Here is a 23,120-nt window from a genome sequence, read left to right as displayed (position 1 = left end):
CCACCATGACATCAACAGGGACTCCTTTGGACAAGAAGGTTTTATCTGGTGGAGCTGATATAAACTTATTAGGCTTCCTAGGAACAGGCTCCATGGACTCCGGTGGCTCCCAAGCCCTCCAAAAGACCAGCTGCATGAGCTCATCGAAGGGCAGAGACACCCAAGAGGTGGAGGGCTGAGACCTGAAAGCATTCAGGAGAACTGACTCCTCCTCAGTAGGAATTTTGGACTGCCAATCACCCCTCTGCCTAAGGATCTTGAGTATCTCAGCAAAGGAGATATCCTCAGAGGAGGACTGCAGGGACCCTTCTGACTCATTCAAGTCAGTGTCATATATTAAAGACTCCTGTGGGGAGTCCAAGTGTCCTCTTGCACAATCTCTTCCTGGGAACCACCTCAGTGGGAGCCTCGGGGAAGTCTTGGAAGAGCAGGGGGCATCCTGTGGGGCTACCTGAGGCTCTGGGTCTCTACGCCTAGCCTGGATGATGGAATAAGAAGCAGACACAGGTGCTTTGGGGGATGACGAAGCAAGGCCTGGAGTCAAGGATGTCTTCGGTGACAAGGCTCTCCTCATGGACTTGAAGGCACTACGGCTCCGATGTGAAGGAATCGACGGATCAAAAAGGGCCACCAAACCCCCCTGCACCAAGGCCGTGGGCTCTGAGCCAGAGGTGGGAGCCAAGCTTATCCAAGCTGAAGCCCCGAGAGAGAGAGTCTGCACCGACAAGTCTGTCCTGCTATCTTCCCCAGATCCGACTGGAGAATGTCAGCTCCTAGAGTCCCCACAGTCAGCGCCGAGGATGTCAGAGTGGATGAAGCAGAGGACAATGGAGTAGGTCTCGGCTTTTAAGGCTCCACGATCAACAGGTCTACTTTCTCTGGATCTGAATGTCCGGTACGGCTCGGAATAGTAGCCAAAGCCGGAGTAGTGGTCTTCGGCTCTGAAGCCACTTGGGTCGGAGTCGACAACAATTTACCAAGGCCTGGTGCCTGTAAAAGCTTCTGCAACAATTGAACCATTATCCAAATCTGAGAGGCTGACAGAAGACCTAGAAGAGTGCACCAACAGTGCCGACTGAAGCAATGGAGATAGAGGCACTTTGGATACTGGCTCCAAGGCTGTGGCCTGCTCCAAAAAGAAAAGACAGTCAACTCCGAGATCTGTGGAGCCGATGTCGCAGAATCCTCCAATTTTTTAGATTTCTTAGACTGCTTAGAGTCCTTAGATTCCCCAGAAGATCTAGAGGACTTGGAAGACTTGCTGGCCATATCCTGATCACTCAAAGCCTCTTGAAAGGGATGCTTTAACAAGCCCCTGTCCACCAATTTCTTCTTCCTCTCTAGCAACACTCTCGAAGAAAAAGAATGGCAAATGAGACAAGACTCCTGTAAGTGGACAGCTCCTAAGCAATAAACACAAGTTGCATGTCCATCCGCAACGAACATTTTTTGGCCACAGTCTGGACACTTTTTAAAACCAGACTTTGGGTGTTTATCTTTGTCATCTGCCATTATGCTAAAGAAAAACACAGAGCAACTAATCAGCAATACCCTAGGCTCTAGCAACACACACTCGCGAAGGAGCCTAAGAAAAATGTAACACCAAATACTAGTAAGCTCCTAGGCTCTGAACTCCCACAAAGAAAAAAATAAATAGTTAACTAGAAAAATATTCAAAAAGACTAACTAATAAACTAAGGCCAATATACAGAGGCCAACAATAGGAAAAGCTATTTTATATATATATATATATATATATATATATATATATATATTATCTGCAGATCCTAGAACTACAGTAGAAAAAGCTAGGTCAATATAAGAAATACTAATAATTACACATGAGAAAGGGCAGCTTATAAGAAGCTATAAACAAACCACCTATAAAACTATTTAAGAGAGTTTAGCAAAAAAAAAATTATAGAATTAATTGCTAATATATAAGTTTTGAAAATAGTACTGGCCCGAGCTTGCACTGGAACCTCCGATAAGATGCCACGGCAAACAAGATCAGAGGTCATTCACAGTGCATCATGGGATAGGGGCATGGCCTCGAACTACTGGAAGACCTCAAGCTTTGCATAAGGCCATACCAGAGCCGATGGATCGGCTCTGAACCCATCAGTAAAGAATGAACGGCAAGATTGAACAAATTCACATCATACATTATAGTGCATATTAGGAAATGCACTATGTTATACAGAATTAAGAAAGGGAAGGAAAAAATAACTTACTATACAAAAATTGAAACATTACACCACAATGATGTGCAGGTGGTGAGCACCATAATTCTACCCAAATTTGCATTTCAGACTGTTTTAAAACATAACCAGAATAATTCTAAGGGGTAAAGAAATCTAGATTCTTACCTTTAACATCTCTGCATCAGCATCTTTCCAGCCCAGCTGTACTAGCCTTTTTTGTAGGTTAACTGCCTCTTCATTCGCTCTGAGGTCTTTGACTGCAGGCAGCAACATTCCCTTCCAACAAGACAGTCCATCCTCCATTGATTCGATCAAGTGCTGATGACAGAAGGCATCATTAAAGACAGATAAGTTTTCATAGACTATAATACATTTATAACTTTAGAAGATGATTTCCACACTGCGACAGTTTCATCCTTCTTTCCATAGACCATAGCACTATCATAAGACTTGTCTAGTCTGTGCACACTTTAGATTTTATATAACCCTAAGTGGAACAACCTTGCATATTGCAGAATCCTTTAGCATTTGCTAAACTGCCCATCCACATCTACACGGATATCAGGAACTGCTGTGGCTTTCGTATGACTGCAAAATCCTTTTCATATAAACACACATAAAAGAACAGGACTGCAAGTAACCGATACATTCTTACCAAATTAAATCCCTCACAAACCTCCAAAGCATGAGACTGCCCACCTTGGCATCCATAGTCACAGTCTCCGAATCCCCTAATGACCCTTAGCCTGGTATCAGGAAGTCAACTTCAAAGGTGATCATTGTTCAGACACCATTGTTCAGACACCAGAGAATGAAGGATTCAATGAGGAGCAACAAGCTCGGAGCTTGGGAGCTGTCACTTTTGCAGTGGCCAGACAATGTCTCTAGCTGGGGAGATAGCCAAGTGCAATGACATCAGGATACTGTTGCCACTCATTTGTGTAAGGAAATATTCTGGTCTCCACCAGCGGTCAAACACACATCAGGTTATTTATCTGATCATCCCCACCTCCCTCAGGCACACCTTACTTGTGACAAAAGTCCATTCTCAATCTTGGGTTTCAACTAAAGAGGACACCCTGCCTCTTTGCCATCAGGCTTGCACACACTAAAACATTTGCTGCTTATTTATTTATGTACATTTCTTTTTTGTCTAGGTTCATCCTGCCAGGCATGACCAATTTTCAGTAAGGACTCAGAGGTATTTATACTGACTATATAGATTCTGGTCCTGACACTAGGGGAATTATTCCTCTAATCTTTCTATGTTTCCGGAGGAACAGGAGAGGATCCAGCAGAGACTGGAAGATGACAAGACAAGCTGGTGAAGCAGACTGGTCCAATGGCTGAAACAGAACATATTCAGACACTAATGAAGCTGTTTATGTGAAGAATATTGTGGTGACTACATGGCCTTACAACCCAGAGTTTATTGGAACTTAAATCAGTTCCTAATGGCTCTGAAAGCACTTCACAGAAGTCATGGGATAATACAATGAAGGTAATGTCAGCAAAGTTAAGTGATGAGCAGGACTTTCTTGTACAGTCTGAAGTAGAGGCTACAGGAGTCAAGGTGGAGACTTCAGACGTTTCCTACATGGAAGAGCACAAAGCAATAGTGTTACATGCTCAAGATAATAAAGAAGTGTCACAAATTGTCAGAAAGCAGTGAGAAGTCATGATGTTACAACAAGCAAGGTTCCAGCAAGCTGGAAATCCTAGGAGTACAATGCTACAAAAGTTGCGAGAACAGAGATCTTCCAACTGCAGCCATAAATAACCAGAAATGCATTTTTTGGACCACATAGCATAACCTTACACAATATGTATAGGTAAAAGTAAGATGCCTGACAGGTACTGTAACTAGAAGCATTTAAGCAAGCTTGCATTATGTGACTGCCCCCAACATCAAGGTTACTATCCGTGCGAGTGTGTGTGTGCGAGAGTGAGTGTGCGCACATGGATTTTAAGCAAATATTTGATGAGAAAGAATCTGTTTTTTAAATGAATAGTAAGAAAGAGAAACAAAAGCTTCAATGAAATACAGAGGAAATGTTCAAAATGTTATAACTTTGAACTGGATATTGGGAAGTTTTTACTGTTTTAAAAGTTGAAAATAAGGACTGTATTCTATGGCGGACACTTATGTGGGGCAGAAGGACATTTAAATCAATGTATACTCAATGATATATGTGAAGTTTGCGAAGAATAGGGATGTGGTAAGAAAGCCTATACACCAAAGTGGAGAAAGTAAATTCTTCTGTTGATTGTTTGCAAAGTATGGGTGAAACACTATATGCGATTCAAAAAGAATCTTGAAGTGATTTCATTACACTTGATTAATTCATTACTTTAACAGAAAAAAATAAAAATTTCTTTGAGAAAAAAGAATCATGAAATGACTGGAACTAATATGGGCCTTAATGATCGGGATGATGCAAGGTTCGAAGGTGCAAAGGAGAATACAAAAATAATGCAAACATTTGTTTAGATGCCAAAAGAACGAACTAAGTTGATGACAGAATGGTAAATACAAGATATGATTAAAAGATGAAAATACAGAAAGAGAAGAACAAAATGAAATGTGAGCTGTTTCTTGGCGCTACTGAGAGTAGTAGTTGATAGTACAGCAAATGAAAAGAGCAGGAAGTGTAATACAAAACAAGCATACTACAATGTAACAGAAGATTGTGAGAAGAATAATTTTGGTAAAGGTCTGAAGCTTTACTCAAATGGTGCCAATGGTGTACAATAAAGGTGTGGTTGTGCTACTGGTAAATGGATGGAAAAAAGTGTCAGTATAGCAAAGATGTCTGGTCTAATTGTTAATAAATTTAATTATAATAAAGGTCAAGAGTGAGAGGTGACTGCAGATAGGAGTCAGAGGATGGTATTAAAATTACCAGCTATAATTGATTATACTGATGTTGTTACAATAATTACAGAAATCGTTTTAACTGTACAATGTAGACAAAGCATGAACAGTTGTAATATATTGTGTTAAAACTAAATGCTGAAAAATCAAAAGGTACTAGATTCAGAGGTTCATAGACAAGTACTAGGCACTTCAGTCTATGGACCAGTACAGGTTTTGTCACTAAATCATACTGAAATGTTTCCTCCAGATGTGGAGATGGCAACACCAGACAGACTGATAAATATGAGACTGCATATCCAATTACCTAGTTTTACCTTGAAGGTGGCAAGGGTACTACCATGCTCAATACATAGTGGAAGTTTTTTTCTTTTTTTAAACAGAGATGGGGGATACTTTGTGATATGAATCTATTACTCAAACTATGTCTTATTTATCTATTGATGAGAAGCAATATATGGCAGTGCACATAACCCACCACAATCTGTAAGTCAGTCCATCTTATATTCCTTGTAAGACTGTATGTCATGGGCGTTTTAAGACAGTAATTGGAAGTCTTAGTAATGTTCATCCTGCTCCAGTGGCTTTCATCATCCTGCAAGATACTTGGTCTAGGGGTGCAACTGCGGTTAGAACTTGTTGGGAAGCCAAGAATACGAACCTATTCCTTTTACTCTGTTTTCATGTGGGGTTTTGGAAGGATGCTGGCATTTCCATGACTGAGGGTAAATCTACGAGTATCTGCCACATATAAAATTGGAGAAGCCATATAGCACATGGCTCTTAAATTCCATGTTATGCTGTCCAGAGGAGTGAGTAATCAGGTAATGGGTTAGCAGCCTAAAAAGTCCCTTGCAACATGTGTGATGCTAACACGAGAAATAACATCTATATGGGCAGATGAGGCATGACTAAGATGAGACTGCTCCTCAGCTTTTCTTTATGTATCACCTTGAACAGAAGAGGATTTAAGGGTGTAAACATACAGTAGCAGCCTCCTCCAGGATACTGCCATCTGAGCATCCTTCATCGCATAGTGGTGGAATGGAATGAGGAAGAATTTGTAGCATTTCACATTTGGTGGTGACACAGAACTGTTAGCTGGTGTGCCCCAGAATTCCTTCATCTTGATAGCAATCTTCTAGTCCAGCGTGGCAAGAGTATGTTCTTGCAGAGTCTGTCAAGTAGTGTGTTGGTCTTCCCAGAATGTGTATGGCAATCAGGAACAGATTATGGGCATTGACTCATTCATACAACTTGACAGCTTCTCTGCATAGGAAGGAGGAGTGTTTTGCCTTGCTAGATGATATATCAGACTATGACCATAATGATTGCATAGATAAAGCCAAAGGTCCCTGGAGGATAATGCCATGAAGTTCCAACACGGACAGGAATACCACCCTACAGTTCCAGTATGTTGACTGGAACTCTTGTGGAATCCAAGAACCTTGATACATTCTGTTCTGAATCGCCCCAAGGAGAAACTTCTGTGATGACAGACTCCAGTGGAGTGGGGGTGGGTGGATGTGGAAGGGCTTGCCAAAGGAAAAGTTGGGTATGTGAAGCCACCACTTTAGGTGCTTGAGACTGTGACGTGTTGTGTACTAATGAATAAGAGGCACCCACTGTAAAGGTGATGAATCCATGCACGCATGAAAGGGCCATGTGCATTCTTGCTGATATGTAACCTAATATCTTAAGGATGTGGTCTGCCATGCCACCCATGCTCAGTCGCAACTGTTGCATGGAAGGCTTAAACTTTGTCCTGATGTTCGCAGACCTGGATATCCAACGTGCACACCAAAATGATTATTTTTGTTTGGGGGGGTAGGAGTGCATTTGGGATAGACTGACTAATGCAATAAGGAGCCAATCATTTAAATAAAGGAAAATATTGGCTCCTTGTGTCTGGTACGCTGCTACCACACTGCTGTGCACTTGGCAAACACCCCGAGTTCTCAATTGAGTAATCTAAATTTAAAGCGATTGGCCCGCTACCTGTAAATTCTAGTACTTTTTGGGTTCCTTGGCAATTTTTAAATGTAGGTAGGTGTCCCCTTAAAGATCTAAAGAGCAGCTTCAATCAGCTTGCGGCAACCAAGAAGTGACTATCTGCACTGAGACCTTTCAGATTTTTTTCATCTAATAAATTGGTATATGTGACTAGGCCTATTATTTGAGGTCCTTTGTCTTTCTAAGCATCAAGAAGAACCTTGAGTGGCAACTCTGATCTCTTAATTCTGGTGAGAACTTATGGATGGGCTCCTTGCTTTAGGAGACTGATGACCTCCTAAACTGCCTTTCCCCCCTGATCAGGTGGAGCAACACCACAGATGCATGAAGCTTCTGCAGAAAGAATATCTTGCAACTGCTGGAAATTACATTCCTGGCCCACCTGTTAGTAATTTTGAATCATTAGCAGGAGTGAAGGGCTAAGCAATCAACTGCTTCCAGAGAAAACCAGTCAAACGCTTCAGAAGCGTTGCTGGGGGCCTATGGCTGGTTGTTGCCGCCTGGAGAGCTGTGGGTACAATTGTCCCATAAGTGGGTGTTTTTGGCTCCTGCCTGAAAACATCTGGTGATCCTGCTGTGGCTCCCATCAAAGCACCTTGGATGGTGACTCCTCTGACATGTTAAAAGTCCTCTGTGGAGGGATGAATTTCACGCCCATAGCCATCAGGGTTTTTTCTGCTTTTCTGTATCTTTAAAGTATCTGCGCAGCCTGTCATTGAACAGGAGGGGTCCTCAAAGTTGATTGCTTATTGAACTCTTCAAAATCCATTAGCCTGAATCATGCATAGCAGCAGCAAAAGCCCTGGACGAACCCTCAAGCCATTCTGTAGAGGATACAGACCATGTAGATTGTAAGGTTAGATGAAGTGGCTTACAACTTTCTTTTTCTGCCCGTCTGGCAGGTCCTGAATCACATCATGCATTTTGTTAGCAACTGCCAAATAGAAATATCCCAAGCAAGCAAGCTAGTTCAGCGCTGTCAGGAAAAGGAAAGACACAAACATTTCTCAACTCTGCAAACCAAGCCTTCTTGCCTAGTGCAGAAAGAAGCTGGAACCCAGTGGCTAGAAGTTGTGTTTATGCCTACTGCTATGATCTGTTCCAGTTTAGGTGCTTTCTGTCCAGATTTATCAACCTCTGAGCAGCTGGAAGAGCCAGTCCAACTTCCTGCACACTGGGTCCAACTACATATGTGTTGTCCAAAGTTGCCTTGATGGCATCTTTCAGGCGTGTCCACCAAAACTAATAAGCATGAATCAACATGCTTATTATGGCCTTCTCTTTGGGGACTTCATGAGGTTAGTAGATCAGTGACACCCCCCCCAAACTTTTCTTACATCAAAATGGAGAAGCCCACTAAGCTTCAGGTCATCAAGAGTTGAAGACTCATGGGAAGCAAGACTTTCTTAGTCATCCAACTTCATCACTGATGTCATTTCAAAGGGAGTGTGTGTGTGCGTTTAGACTTGGAAGGGGTCTACAGGGAAGACTGAGAACATGAAGTATCCTTTTTGTGGCCCCTTAACAGAGGCACATTAACAGGTTTTTAGAAGATGACTGGGGAATAGCGTGCTATACATATGCATGTCCCACAGGCAAGTCTAATGGTTCTTGGGATTGCTATGACATCTGCGCCAATAAAGGTGGCTCCAAAGACTGCTGCATGGGGTACTCTGGCACTGGATGCACTGACATGAGATTTGGTGTTGCCTGACTAGCACATCAGGATATAGTCACCTCCGGTAGGAGCACTAGCAATATGCAGACACTGGAGGTTATGGCTGGAGTAACTATTAAAGAAGCTGCAACATTGTTGTGTGTAAAGCAAAAAAATAAAAGTGAAGAATAAAAAAAATGATCAGGAAAATAAGAACTAAAGCACTGGGTGAAAAAAGCAAACAAGTGAGAAATGTACAGGCTATTTTCCCTGCTGGATTATGGATAGTGGTTGAACAGATTTCTTTTTTCTTTTACTCTATATGGAAAACAGGCAGAAATAAGCAGACCACCACTGTGATCAAGCATCTTACTCCATTTAATGATTTCCCATTACAGCACAAGCAGTTGTCTACCATCCTATCGCAATGCCTTTTATCTAGGGCTGCCAGCACTTGCCTGTGGGACAACTATTGCAAAACTCTGCAGTCTGGCCACTGGTTGAGGTTTCCAAGCTCTACCATATCTCAGTGATCTAGTGGAGTTTGCACTATTTACTAATCAACAGCATGTCATTTATAAGGTTTTAGTTCTGGCATACTTAGCCCTTCATGGCCTGGGTCTACCTTCTCTTCATGACTTGTTTTCCTGGAATAGACCTGCTAGACCATTGCATTCTACTTCATGAGGTCACTTAGTGGGTTTATCTTACAATTAAGAAATTTCTGGTTGCCGGACATATAGTCATGGTCACTATATGTAGAATCCGCTTCCTGGCTTGTTGCAAGACTCTACTACTCTGGTTTTAAGAGAGGATTAAAATCCAATCTGTATGAAATAACGTTCGGTTGATGCCAGATGCCTGTTTGACTTTGTTTTACTTGATACTATTCAGCTTTGAGATTACAGCATACCTTTGGGTAACTTATACACTTCACTGTTGATTTAATACCGGTTTTATTGCTGGTATTTATATTTTCGTTTGCATTATTTTGTTTGTACTGCTGGGTTCTTTATAAATTGTAAAGTGCCTGGCAACATGCACTTAAAGTTGAGGTTTTTGTATTAGCTGAACAAATCCAAGGTTTGTCACTTAATGCCATTTTGTTATCCATCTAATAGTGACATTTGCTCTGATGAGTAAGAAATTAGAAATCAAGGTTTTTCCCCAGAAATATATGTACATAATTATTTGGCACGTGTATGCATTTGAGAGGTTGGGGGAGGAGTTGTATTACAAAAAGTATTACAATGTACAACATGTAAAATAAAAATACTGCATTATTTTATATAACCTAATGAAATATCATTCACAGAATGAGATGTGAACACAAATGTGGAGGGGGTGTTACACATCAAAAAACAGGTCCTGCAATGACAAAGCTAAAGCAGAACATATTTGGAAATGGCTGAATTTTCTCTACCACTACTAACCTGGCATGTGAATGGCATGAAAGTTGTATACTCACCATAACACATCCGTGTTGTCTTTTCTTCTGGTTCAAAGTGCTTCTGCATTGTCAGATCTGACAAACGTATTGCATAACAAAGCATTTGGATTCAAGAGCTCCGACTCCTCCCTTAACCACAATTCTCCTGTTCTGCCTGAATTCCCTCAGCTTAAGTTTGCTGATTGGCCCTAAACAATCATTGTGTGTAAATGTGTATACGTGTACAAGTGTCAAGAAAATAAGCGAACAGGGTCCAATAAAAGATCTCGTTGATCTCTAGATGCACAGGGACAATATGGAAGGAGGGAGGGGAGTTAATAAGGATTAAAAAGAAATGACACAGATCTATCATTACATTGAGTACACAACTTTCGTATCTAATGTTGCCTTGTTTCATCGGATTCAATGTGTGGGACAGATTCCCAAGCTACCCGACGGGTAACCTGGGTGGACAAGGATATTCCCGAGTATGGCAGAGGCAAAACATGCATCCTGGACTGCACATCTAATTTATAGTGAGACACAAAAGTGCGAGCTGAGGACTAAGTTGCATGTTGCTTATAGGAACTCATTTAGCAAAGGCTCTTGAGGTTGCCATTGCTCTTGTAGAATGCACTTTAGGCTTTGAATGCAGAGGCATGCCTAGTGAATCATGTACAAATTAAATGCAATTAGCTAACCATCTTAAAGTGTAACTTTAGAAACAGATTGACAACTTTTTTCTTGAAGGATATGAACAATTGTGATTTTCTGAAAGTCTTGGTATGGTGGAGGTAAAATATGAGTAGTCTGCGCACATCTAATATATGTAGTACATGTTCACCTTTATTAGAAAAAATGGGAAAGAAAACTAGTAAATCAATTTGTTCTAAATTTGATTCATCAGCCACTTTTGGAAGGAAGGAAGGATTTGTTCTTAATGACATTCTATCCTTATGAAAAAACAGGAAAGCAGCCTTACATTAAAGTGCCTGAAGTTCTGATACTCATTTGGAAGACGTAATGGTGACCAAAATACAGTTTTCCAAAACAGAAACTTCATATATTTGGATGCTGTGGGTTCAAAGGGCTTCTGAGTTAAAGACTTTAGATCACAAATTGGAGGACTCAACAAGAAGGTACTTCTTAGAAAAGGCTTAGAAATGTTGAGGGAAGTAATGGAAGTGTCGTTGAATCCTATGTGGAAGTTTGAAAAGGCTGCCTACTGTACTTAAGTTGTTGAATAAGTTGACCCAGACATGAAAAGTTCTGAAAAGAATTCTAAGATTTTTGGCAGCAGTGTTGACAATGGGTCTAGACCATTAGTAGACACCCAGATGGAAAATTGCCTCCACTTGCTGTTATTGTTTTTGTATAACTTCTTTGAAAGGATATGATTCTTACTACTTGGTAAGAAAGACTGGCATCTCTGGAAATTGTTAGAATTGGAGAAAGCATGCAGTTAGTTTTAGGGTCTGTAGGTCTGGTAGAGGCATCCTGGATGGGTGTGTGAGGAGGTCCAGGAAGGTGATACAGCACCCATGGTGGGTGAACCAAGTGAGGCTAAAAAAAGGGGAACCATGCCTATCAAGGCCAGAAGGGGGTTACAAGGATTACTTTGGTCTTGCATGCCATTGCTTGGGGGTAAAGGTGTAAAGGAGATATGGGGTCCAAGGATGGACCAAAGCATGTGCAGAGAATGGTTCGGTGACTGACCCTGTGGAGGGATGAGGGCAAAGCAACTTCTACATTCGTTGCCTGGGTGAGAAGCAAAGAGGTCTTCGCTAGGTTGACCCCAGTAGCTAAAGATCTTTGTTGCCACAGGTTTCTTGAGAAACCATTTGTGAGGCAGTAATATTGTTCTGCTCAGATTGTTTGCCTGAATGTTGGACATCCAACGTATATGCACTGTTACTAGAAAGTAGTTCGAAGACATCACCCTTTGACACATTCTCATGGTTTCTCAGCAATGTATGAATGACATGGTTCCACTTTGTCTGTCGATGTTCCAAACCACTGACGTTCTCCAAATGTATGGCAATCACATCCTTGAGTAGATGTGTCCTGAAGTGCTTGCAACCTTAGAAGGACTGTGCTTAACTGTAAGGCATTGATGTGAAGGTTGGCCTTTAATGGGGACCGGGTTCCTTGGACCATTCTACTTTCGAATGCCCCCCACTCAAGAAAGGTGGAATCTGTGGTCACTGTGGCTTTAGGTACAGGAGGACAGAAGGGTCTGCCCCACAGTGACACAGCTGGATGAAATCCATAACTGACTATGGCTCTTGCTGGCCCAAGTAGTGTAGCATATTTTGTAGTGAAGCAGATGAATTTTGAGACAACTGTACAGTTAATGTCCATTGTAGAACTCTCATGTGATATTTGGCTAAAGGGACCATCATGATGGAGGAAGCCTTTAGACGTAGGAGTCTTAATATCAGTTTAGCCTGAGGATGGGGATGATTCATTACTTGAAGAGCAACTGGTCAAATTGATTTGGCCTATGTAGATGGAAGCTTTTCTATTTGATGTAAAGTGTCTATCTGGCAACCTATGAATTCTATGGCTTGGGTAGGTTTTTTGTTTTTCTTGGTTTTAGAGTTGATTCCGACAAAACTGTGTCAGAAAAGCAAAGTAATAAAAGTTGGAGAGAGTAGAATATTTGTGGGAAAATGATTATTTACTGTACACCAGGCAGAAGAGGAGTAAATTGATTCCAGCAATCTGGGAATGTCTAGAGGCAAGAGTGAGTTCAAGCTGTTACATCCAACTATCTTCAGAATTTTTTCCCTGGAGGATCAGTCATTTTTTTGATGCAGAACATGCTAAGGAGGAAATACAAAAGTGTGTCCAACAAAAAGTGAACAATCAAACAGAAAAAGACTCTGCTTCTTGTTCTTCTGATAATAAAGTTTATAGTGAAACTATGCCACTGAAACATTTTCCAGTGTTCCAAAGGACAATGTTTGAGAAAGAGAGAGAGAGAGAGAGAGAACAGCACAGGAGTTAACTAAACGAACCAGAAGTATGTTGGAAATGAACCAGAACTTGAAGTTATGAGATGGAGATCAACTGGAAGAAAACCATCAACTCTGAAATGATTAGATAAATATGGGATTACAAAGCATCTATCACAATTGTGAAATATGTCAGAAAGAGAAAAACTGGAATTGTTTTTTTATGCTGTTAAATGTGTAGGGGTCTCTAAAGCATATGTCCTACTTCATGTCATTAATGTATGGAAAAACATTAAGGTGAGGGGAAAAGGAAGGAAACACTTTTACACTAAGTAAAACAAGTTTTGTTCATTAACAGTATTTTTATAAAATGGGACGCACTGCATATTATATAGTAAAGCATTTTCAGTTATTTTTGTGTGTTATAGGAATACTGAAGTAAAAAGGTGCCCTTTTTCCTTCTTTCCTCTTGTTTATTTAATTTTAAGAAATGTAGGCACTGCAATGTGAAAAGAGAAGAAATCCTGGACAAAAGCATGTTTAAGATAATAGGCTATAAGCTTAGGTTGCCGAGGTGAGGGATGGGTTGTAAAAGTATACAGATCATAATACAAGTACAACTGATATACATTTAGGGGAATGAGTGAAATAAGGCTTGGCTTGATCTAACAAGTTTTAAGTGGAAGAAAGTAAATAAAAGAGCACTGAATGTAATGAAAAGTTTTTCTTTAGCAAATAAATGTTTACAGTGCGAAATGAGAAGCTAGCAACTGATTATCAGGTTCTCACATTCTTATAGAGACAAACTGATAAGTGGGCAATAAAAACAGAATACTTTTTTCTTTCAATGGCTAAAAGATGTTTTCTGAAAGCATTCAAGCTGTTTTCTACATCTGGAAGAGGAATAAAATAACTAAGACTGACAACACTTTGTGTAAGTAGAAGGACAGACTGTACCATGAGTCTTAGGTTCATAGGTGTGTACTAGGCTAACGGCCCTGGAGCCTATATAAGCCTAGCCAAAGAAGATTCCATGGCATCATGCAACCCAAAGTTAGTTCCCAGTGCCCCTGTCAAACAAGGCCACTGAAGTGATCCCTGGGGTGAACTTCCTACTGCCCATCCACTCGTCAAGATTTCTCTTCGAGGGCGAGTGAAGTGCTCTGCTTGATGTGAATGGAAAGATTGTTCCAGAGTATGGGAAGTGTCTGGTTTAGGAACCTGTCCCTCCAGCATGTTCTGTTTATTGTGGTAATGAGGTTTAGGTCCCTGGAGCATGTGGCACAGAGGGATTGGGATTTCTTTAGGTGTAGCATATCTAAGCACCTCTGGGTCAGACATGGCTTTGTACGTCAAGCAGAGATTGCCTCTAAGTAGGTGATAAGTGACAGAGTATAGCTGGAGTTTTTTTTAGTCTGTCCATATAGGGCATGTGCCTAAGGCCTAATATCCTCCTAGTGAGGTATTTTTGTGGCCTTTCCAGTTGTTGTAGGTGTCTAGTGAAGTACATACCAAATGGGACGTTGTATTCTATAACAGATCTAATGAGGGATGAGTAGAGAAGGATTATAACCTCTTTCTTCCTGGATGAGAGACATTGTAATGAGATGTGCCACATAGGACTTTCTGAGGTTATCAAAGGAGAGGTAGCTGTCAACCTGTGTCCCCAGGTCTCATATCACACCTTTGGTGTTTAGTGGACTACTGCCTATGTGGTAGTTCATGGGCAATGAATTTTTCCCAAAGGGAAACTTTTTGGCATTGAGCTTAACGTCATGGTTCTGGCACCAGTCATTGGTGTCAGTGAAGCATTTTTGTAGAATGTCTACATCAGTTGGAGAATCAGTAATGGTTCCCAGTTTGCAATCATCTGCAAATGTGGTCAGCCAGAGTCCCTTTGTGTTGGCTTCAGAGAAGTAGATGCCAAACAGCAGAGGACCTAGGACCGATCCCTGTGGGACACACTTGCAACTGGTTGGTAGTCAGATTTGGAGTCCGCTACTTTCACAGTGTGGGCTCTGTTGGGGAGCCATTTGGCAACCCATCCAGTGACATAGGGGTTTATGCCTAGTTTAGTGAGTCTATAATTCCTGAGTGACAGATGGTGTCAAAGGCCTTGGCTAGATCTAGATAGGCTGTGTGAACTACCTTGTCCTCATCCACAGCTCTGGTGACAGACTAAGAAGTCTATCAGGCTGAGCAGGCATGATTTACCTTTCACAAACCCAAACTGCGTGGGGTCCCAGAGTTTGGAGATTCCCTATGTCCTTATTTATAAGGTCCATGATAATGTGCTCCATAGCCTTACATATCAGACTCGTCAGACTAATGGGGTGGTAGTTACCTGGGTCTGTAGTTGCTCCCCCTTTGTGAAGTGGGATGACCACAGCAGTGCGCCATTCGGTAGGAACAAAGCCTGAAATGAGGTTGTGATTGAACAGGGTACTCAGGTGTGGTGCCAGTTCACTTTGTAATTCATGTAGAATATAGCCAGGGATATTATCAGGTCCCATGGAAGCTGTATTTATTCTTGGCTTTGGACAGTGTGTTTTTTTACCTGTGTAGCTGTGATAATAGGGACTTGGCATTCCTCAGGTATTGTGACAGGCCCTTTAGGGGGGTGAAAGTGGGGTAAAGTTCGCACTGAACCGGTCAGCCAATATGTTGGCAATATCAGTTGGTTCTGTATATGTATTGCCATTGTGCTGTAACTCAGAGAAGATCTGAGTATTGCCATGTAGATTCTTGACATAACTATAGAATGCCTTGTGGTTGTCTTTAGAATCTGCAGCAATTTTGTTTTCATAGCTAGCTTTAGAGGATTTGATGATGGATCTCAGTTTTTTGCTGAGGCTAACAAGTGAGTTTTTTTCCAGTCTTGGGAATTCACCCTTTTCTGCAACAGTTTTTTCCTTTTGTTGTAGAGTTCATTTATGGTGGGGGACCACCCGATTGGCTTTCTTTTTTTGCAGGAGAGCGTCTTGGTTGTTTGGTATGGCCCGTTCCATGCACTTGTGTATGTGCTTATACAGTGCATTGGTGTATGATTCAGCAGTCATGCACTTATATTCCATTTGCATGGGTGTCGTGAAGTTAGCCACCTCTGTTTTTACAAGCCCAAAACTGGCTTTGGAGAAGTTTTTTACTGTGGTTTCCTTTAGGGGGGTAAAGGTGGGATGTAGATATCCATGGTGATTAGCTTGTAGTCAGATATGACCAGGGAAAAGTTGATTACTGGTGTAAAGCAACAGTCGCCCATGTTAGTAATCATCAGGTCAAGGATGTTTCGACCCCTGGTGGAGGTAAGAATGAGTTGGTCCAGGGTGTTGGAATTGATGAATTCCAGAAAACGTTGAGCAAGTGTGCTGGTATACGAGTAATTTTCCCAGTTAATGGAGAGGTAAAGCCTCCCAGTATAAGGGTATTGGGTGGTACCCTAATATTTTCCAGTGCGTTTAGGAATGTGGAGTGGGAGTCTTGGGACATGGTGGGGGATCTATAGCAGGCTACAATGTGGATTGTAGTTTTACCCAGTGTTAGTTGTACCTGAAGCATCTCTGATGCATTATGTTGGGCTACTAGTCTGGAGGTGTGCATATCTTTATGAATATGGAGACACCCATGCTTTTAGTGCTTCGGTCAAGGTTTAGGGGCCGAAAGGTGTGGTATGAGTTGTAGCCTGGTAGTGCTGGGGCGCTCTCCACAGTCTTGAACCAGGTCTCAGTCACTGCACAGATGTCGATATTCTCCATTTTAAGGAGTGCTTCGAGTGAGTGTATTTTGAGATTTCGACTTCCTGCGCCGAGTAGCATAACCCTCAGATTTCATTTGCTTATAGCTGTTATGGTGGTAATTTTGTCTTCAGGACATCGCCTAAAAAAGGCACTATAGTGGGGTAAGAGCCTTGGTCAGTATCTGGAATCCCTGGGGTGACAGACGCAGGGCCATCTCTGGTGAAGCATCGAGGTCTGTCGATCAAGTTATCCCAGGCAGACAGATACTGGATCTTCTTAGAATGACACAAGAAACAGCCAATTGTTGAAGTTAATCATTTTCTGCTTGTACTCTGGTATCCTTCTGGGTGACGGTAGAATGCTACTCAGAGCTAGGGTCATACCTGCCTGGGTTACAAGACTTGAGAGTTTCTCTAGGTCTCTTTTCATGTAGTCGAGGGAGGTACTTCTCAGGTCATTCACACAAACATGGACAATGAGAGTGTCATATTTATACCTGTTGTGGAGTGACCTAAGTGCATGTTATGTAGCGGATCCTGGCACCAGACAGGCAGTTGACTAACTTTTTTCTTATTCAACCTAGTGAGTGGAACATCAGTGTGTCTTACTATTGAGTCACCTATGACTAGTGTATTGGGTAAGTTGTTTTGCCTTATGGGCTCTATTTGAGTGGCACACTGTTTATGTGAGCTGTCTCTCTCATGGTTTGTGCTGGGATGTGGTGGTTTGCGTTTCTGCCTCAAAGATCTCTGTTGTTTGGGCAGATTTTTATTGACAGCCTCAGCGAATGTAGGTGTGTGTTTTGTGTTACTATGTGAGGGTTTTGGTGGTGTAAGTTCTGGAGGTCTATGTGTTGAACGTGGTGTGATGCAGGTGTTAACCTTCTCCTCTTGACTGGCTAATCCAGTCTTGGCTGGAGAGTGCTTGGCTTCCAATCTGGCTATATATGTGCATCTCTCACAAGTCATAATGTTGGGAGGTAAGAGGAGAGGGTTGTCTGTGTAAATGAGGCAGTTGCTACACTGCCTCAGGATGGCCAAGTTCACCAGGTTGACAGGAGAAAGCACAGGGAACTGACCTTTAGACATGCCTGGATATGAGCTCAATATATTAAGTACTGAAGCCTTTTACAGGAAAATGTCACTCAAATTGAGCCCGTACAGAGTACTGCCAAACACTTGAGAGGAAACTAATACGCAGATCCTGAAAATTTAAGGATGAAGTATTTAGGCAGATATTCTAAAGTTAGGAAGAAGTCAAGCAGTACTTATTGAAAATAAAGAATTAGCTTGTCAAGAATGATCTTAGCATGATTAACCTTAGTTATAGGTCAATTAAAGCCTGTGAGTTTAGCTGTCAATCTGGGACAACTGTTCCTACTGGCAGCGTTAAAATTCATTATTTGCAAATGTACATAGTTTTGTGCGTGTGCATTAAATTAACAGGTTATGGGGGTGCTCTGGCGATGTGTTTTTTTGTTTCTTTTAAAAAAGTCTTGTAAGATGTGACATGGATTCAAATGGATATGACAAAAAACAACTGTATAAAAGATTAACCTGCCAAACAATGTATGCATGTAACACATATGCTGAAACTATACATTAAAAAAGGTGTTGTAAATAAAAGGTGTGAACAACAACTTTTTATAATGGCAAATCTTCCCACATTATCTTTGAGCATTAATGGTCTCACAAGTACAAACAAACAGAGAGTAGTGAACTATATTAAGAAATGCAGAGTGCAAATAGCTAATACAGGAAACACATTTGGAAAGAACTCAACATGTGAATTCGGTAAAGAAAGGATTTCAACGTGGTTAATCAATGGAATATCTGGGACAAAGGAAAAGGGGAGTACTTATATTAATTGCTAGAGAAGCTTCACTGGTGGTAAAAGAGGGAAAAAAAAAGATAATTGTAGATCTGTAGTAGTAATGGTCTACTGAAAAGGGAGGAGGATTATGCAGGTATGTACTTGTATTCCTCCCAACACTGCTACAATGGATCTTAAGAAAATTCTGGGAGAAATAATCAACTTTCAGCAGGGAATATTACTTATAGGTGGGGACTGGAATTTGATTTGCAACAGTGAGGATGCATCTCAGGGATGGCTAGTTTTTTGAAGAAATTTATATCATCTGGGATGGAAGATGTGAATTCAGTAGTAACAGCACGGAGAGAATTTATATATTCTCCAAAGTACAAAAACGTGGTTAGGCTAGACAAATTATACTGCACAAGAACATGTGAATTTAATTAAAAGCTTAATAAGCATCCGATAACTATTTCAGATTATGTGCCAATAACAACTAAAATTAAAATGCAGGGTAATGAAATAAGACACTGGCGCTTCCCCACTTACCTGTTAAACAGAGAAGAATTTAAACAATGGGTAGTGGAAATTTGGGAGTTGTTAGGAAGACAACATTTCTGTAGAAAATATAGCTAGGGAGTGGGATAAAATGTAAGTGGAGCTTAAAAATATTAAAAAAGATATGATTAAGAAGTAGTTATTATTTAAAGGGACTGACAAAGATTGAAATATTGCAGAATAGGGGGAATCTCACAGAAGAAGCAGTGCAACTGCAAACTGCTAAACAGAAAATAAGGGACTACCTGGATAAATATGCATGAGTTTTAGAAAGACTGCTAAGCAACTGTTGTCTGATAACTCCAGGGATCAAAAGTTTTTAGCACAAAGGCTCAGGCACCAACATGAGTAACCACTGCAGCAACCCTATAGCATCATCCTCCCTGGTAAGATCAGACCATAAAACGGTCAATTTCGAAGTCACTATCTCCCCCAGCCTGCACCTAGCTAGGATCAAACGTAAAAATTTCTCCAAAGTTGATTACACTCTTCTGAGGGATGGTATAAACAAGCTTCACAGCCTCTGTAGGAACTGGCACAACTATCCAAAACTACACCAAAACAATATATGAGCATTTATATAGATGCATGGAATCAGGAATACCTGACAGGACTAAAACATCCTCCGCAAAGAAGATCAAACCTGTCTGGTGGACATATGCAATAAATAAACTCTAACAAAAGGAAAAAAAAATTGTTGTTTAAGACCAAGGAGGAGCAGGTGCTCAACTGGAAGAAATGTCTTCTTAGCCTGAACAAGCAAATAAGAGCACTTGTGAAATCCTCCAAAGCAGAGTCCAGATTGGCCACATATACTAGAAACAATCATAAGGCCTTCTTCACATATGTCCACATCCTCAAAGGAAGCACTCAGATCTGTTCAGAACTGGTGGTCAGGAACACCACATATACAAATGCCGTAGATATAGCAAACTTGCTGGCTGACAGACTCAGTGAAAACTTCAACCCTCTGTCTTCCCCAATCAGTAAATCAGGACATCTCCAGTACCTGCCCCCCTCCCCTTACCTCTAGGGAACAGGCCATCACTGCTCTCTCAAAGGCAAAAAATACAGCCTCCATGGGACCCGATAACATACCAGGCTGCATACCACGCAAACTCTGGCAGGAACCTGCAGCATCATTAGGCACCCTATTTAACCAAAGCCTGAGTACTAGCTTCATCCCAGCTGAGGACAGCCACTGTCATCCCTTTACACAAAGGTGGAGCGTCCACTGATCCAGGAAATTATAGACCCATCAGCCTAACTAGCCTGATCTGCAAGGCCATGGAACGTATTATCATGGACCTCATTAACAAGGACATTGGCAACCTACAAGCACTCGGATCCTACAAGGTTTGGCATCGTCAAGGGGAGGTCATGTCTGCTAAATTTGTTCAATTTCTTTGAGAGAGTCACCAAAAGCCATGGACAAGGGTAAGACTGTGCACACGTTGACCTGGCCAAAGTCTTTGACACTATTCCCCACTCGCACATACTAGATAAACGCTCTCAACTAGGGATCAATCCGTATGTTACCAGATGGGTAAGCAAACTAGCTCACTGATAAAACCCACCTAGTCAAAATAGGGGAAGCAACCTCAAGCAGTGGACCTGTAACAAGTGGTGTACCCCAGAGTTCGGTCATGGGGCCTCTGTTATTTGGGATATACTTTTCTGAGGTGCAGGCCAAAACCAGTAGCTATGGCTGACCAAGTTTGCAGATGACTGCAAGCTGGGTGCTGTCATCAATTCCTCTACTGATGTAGACCTCTTCCAAGAGGGTCTCACTCAGACAAATGACTGGTGCCAGAAACACGGCCTCAAGCTGAATATCAAACTATGCATCATCCCATTTGGGGAGAGTGATGTCCTTACAAATTATCACATTAATAACAACGTTCTAAGCACACAATCAGTTGTGAGGAATTTGGGCACCCAGGTTGATAGCAACCTGACTTTTGACCACCATGTTGCTTCCGTTGTATGGAAAGCCTTCTACCTGGCCCACCTCATAAGTAGGGTATCTCATCCAGGGACAAGGAGGTCATAACATCCCTGTATTTTGTATTCTTCCGTTATAAGGCCCATTATTGAGTACAATTCCCCTTTCGACATGTACCTCACAAAGCACATGCAGCAGCTGGAGAGACCACAGAGGTTCCTCACCAGGAGTGTCCAGGGCCTCAAACGTCTACCATACACAGGCTAAAAGCCCTATCCCTCTACTCAGTTTCAGACTCCTCAGAGGAGACCTCTGACATACAAGGTGATCACGGACCCCACCTTGATGGGACTGATGAATATCCGCCAAGTCAAGCTCAACTTGAGTAACACGCACACGCGGCCTCAACCTGGTCTGTGATATCAACAGGGCTTGTTGGCAGGACAGATTTGTTTCCCAAAGACTCTCTCATCTATGGAATAGACTCCCTTCTCCATGTCTAGAAGAGTACCTCTTTACCCCATTTTAAGCGCAACCTGGATAACTGGATGGGAACCAGAAAATATACCCCTGGGAATCCACCAGTGTCCCCTGCTGGAGAGGGGCATTGGGTGCTGACTTGTATAAACATGGGCTAAACTCTTGTCTAGGCTTATAAGGGCCTCAGGGTCAATAGCCTAGTATTTATTTATTTTACATTTGTTGACCGGGATAGTCCGACTGGACACTCGTCCATTTTCAGTGGAGGCCCAGGGAGAAAAGGTGCAAACAATAATATATTTCATACGACTTAAAACAAAAATAAAGTGTACAGACACATTACAGATTTTTCAGAAAAAAAGACAATATTTACAGATTTTTCAGAAAAGACAATATTTACAGATTTCAGACATTATTTACAGATTTCAGAAAAAAAACAAGTGATACATTTAGTAATCAGCAGATGTATGTAAGCTAAGGAGCTAAGATTCTCAAGATGGTGAAGAAAGACTGGTGTAATTACTTTGGAGTAATAGTGAGTGTGTTACTCAGGATTAGAACGGGGCAAGACCAGTGTGACTTAAAATATTGTTTTAGACTATTTTTGAATCGACTTATGGAGGGTTCTAGAGTAATGTCTGCTGGTAGGGAATTCCAAAATTTACCAACATACTTGGCAAACAGGGAGTCACCAGCTGATAGTTTGGACTAGCAATTTTTTTGATGATCATAGTGTACTAAGGTTGCTGTAGGGATAGATTATGGGTTTGAGTGCTGGTGTTTTGTCAGGTAGGTTTACTACTTTAAATGCAACTATCAGCTGGTTGAGCTGGATGAGGCGAGATAGTTCTAACCACCCAAGAAATATTAGGTTAGTACAGTGGTGTGTTTTGTAGGGCATACCACTAGCAAATCTGGTGATATGATTATAGCAGGATGATAGTTTATTAAGTTCTATTTTACCTAGGTTAGTCAGTAGAGGGGAAGCATAGAGTAAGGTCGAGAGTAAGTGTGAGCGGGCAATTGCAGTATGAGCAGGAGGGGTAAGGAAAGGCTTGATCTTGTAAAGTGACCCAAGTTTTTTTATTGATGGTTTTAAATGTTTTGTTGATGTGTAGATTGAACTTGAGGTTATTGTCGATAATGACTCCTAATAGTTTTGTATGGGAGTCTGGAGAGAGAGTGGTACCATTACTAGAGTATATAGAAAAGGAAAGTGGGTTAGACCTGTTGGTGGGGAGAGAAAAGTACGTTGTTTTATTAGGATTTAAGATGAAACAGCGATCAGATAGCCATTTTTCAACTGTGTTAAAAGTAGACTGATTTTGCACACAGATTTGACTGAGAGGAAGCCGAACAGAGTGGAGTCATCTGTATAATGAATGCAAGTTGCATCTGGGATGACAGTGTAGAGATCATTGATAAAGATAGAAAACAGAAGAGGACCCAATATTGA

At 41.5% G+C, this 23,120-nt stretch overlaps 1 protein-coding gene across 1 annotated transcript in view; it reads right to left on the bottom strand.

The window, feature by feature from the left end:
- ESPL1 (extra spindle pole bodies like 1, separase) overlaps nucleotides 1-23,120 on the bottom strand; it is a 2,570,648-nt gene that overhangs the window by 527,999 nt on the left and 2,019,529 nt on the right. The window contains exon 25 of the mRNA XM_044083892.1: nucleotides 2,370-2,522. Within this exon, the coding sequence (XP_043939827.1) occupies nucleotides 2,370-2,522 (153 nt within the window). The remainder of the gene's footprint in view (nucleotides 1-2,369; nucleotides 2,523-23,120) is intronic.

This window comes from Protopterus annectens, chromosome 9.part0 (genome assembly GCF_019279795.1).
Source record: "Protopterus annectens isolate FY-2018-M chromosome 9.part0, PAN1.0, whole genome shotgun sequence".
Lineage (NCBI taxonomy): Eukaryota > Metazoa > Chordata > Ceratodontiformes > Protopteridae > Protopterus > Protopterus annectens.
Note: the sequence above shows the minus strand (reverse complement) of the source record. Positions and strands in the feature narration are given on the sequence as shown.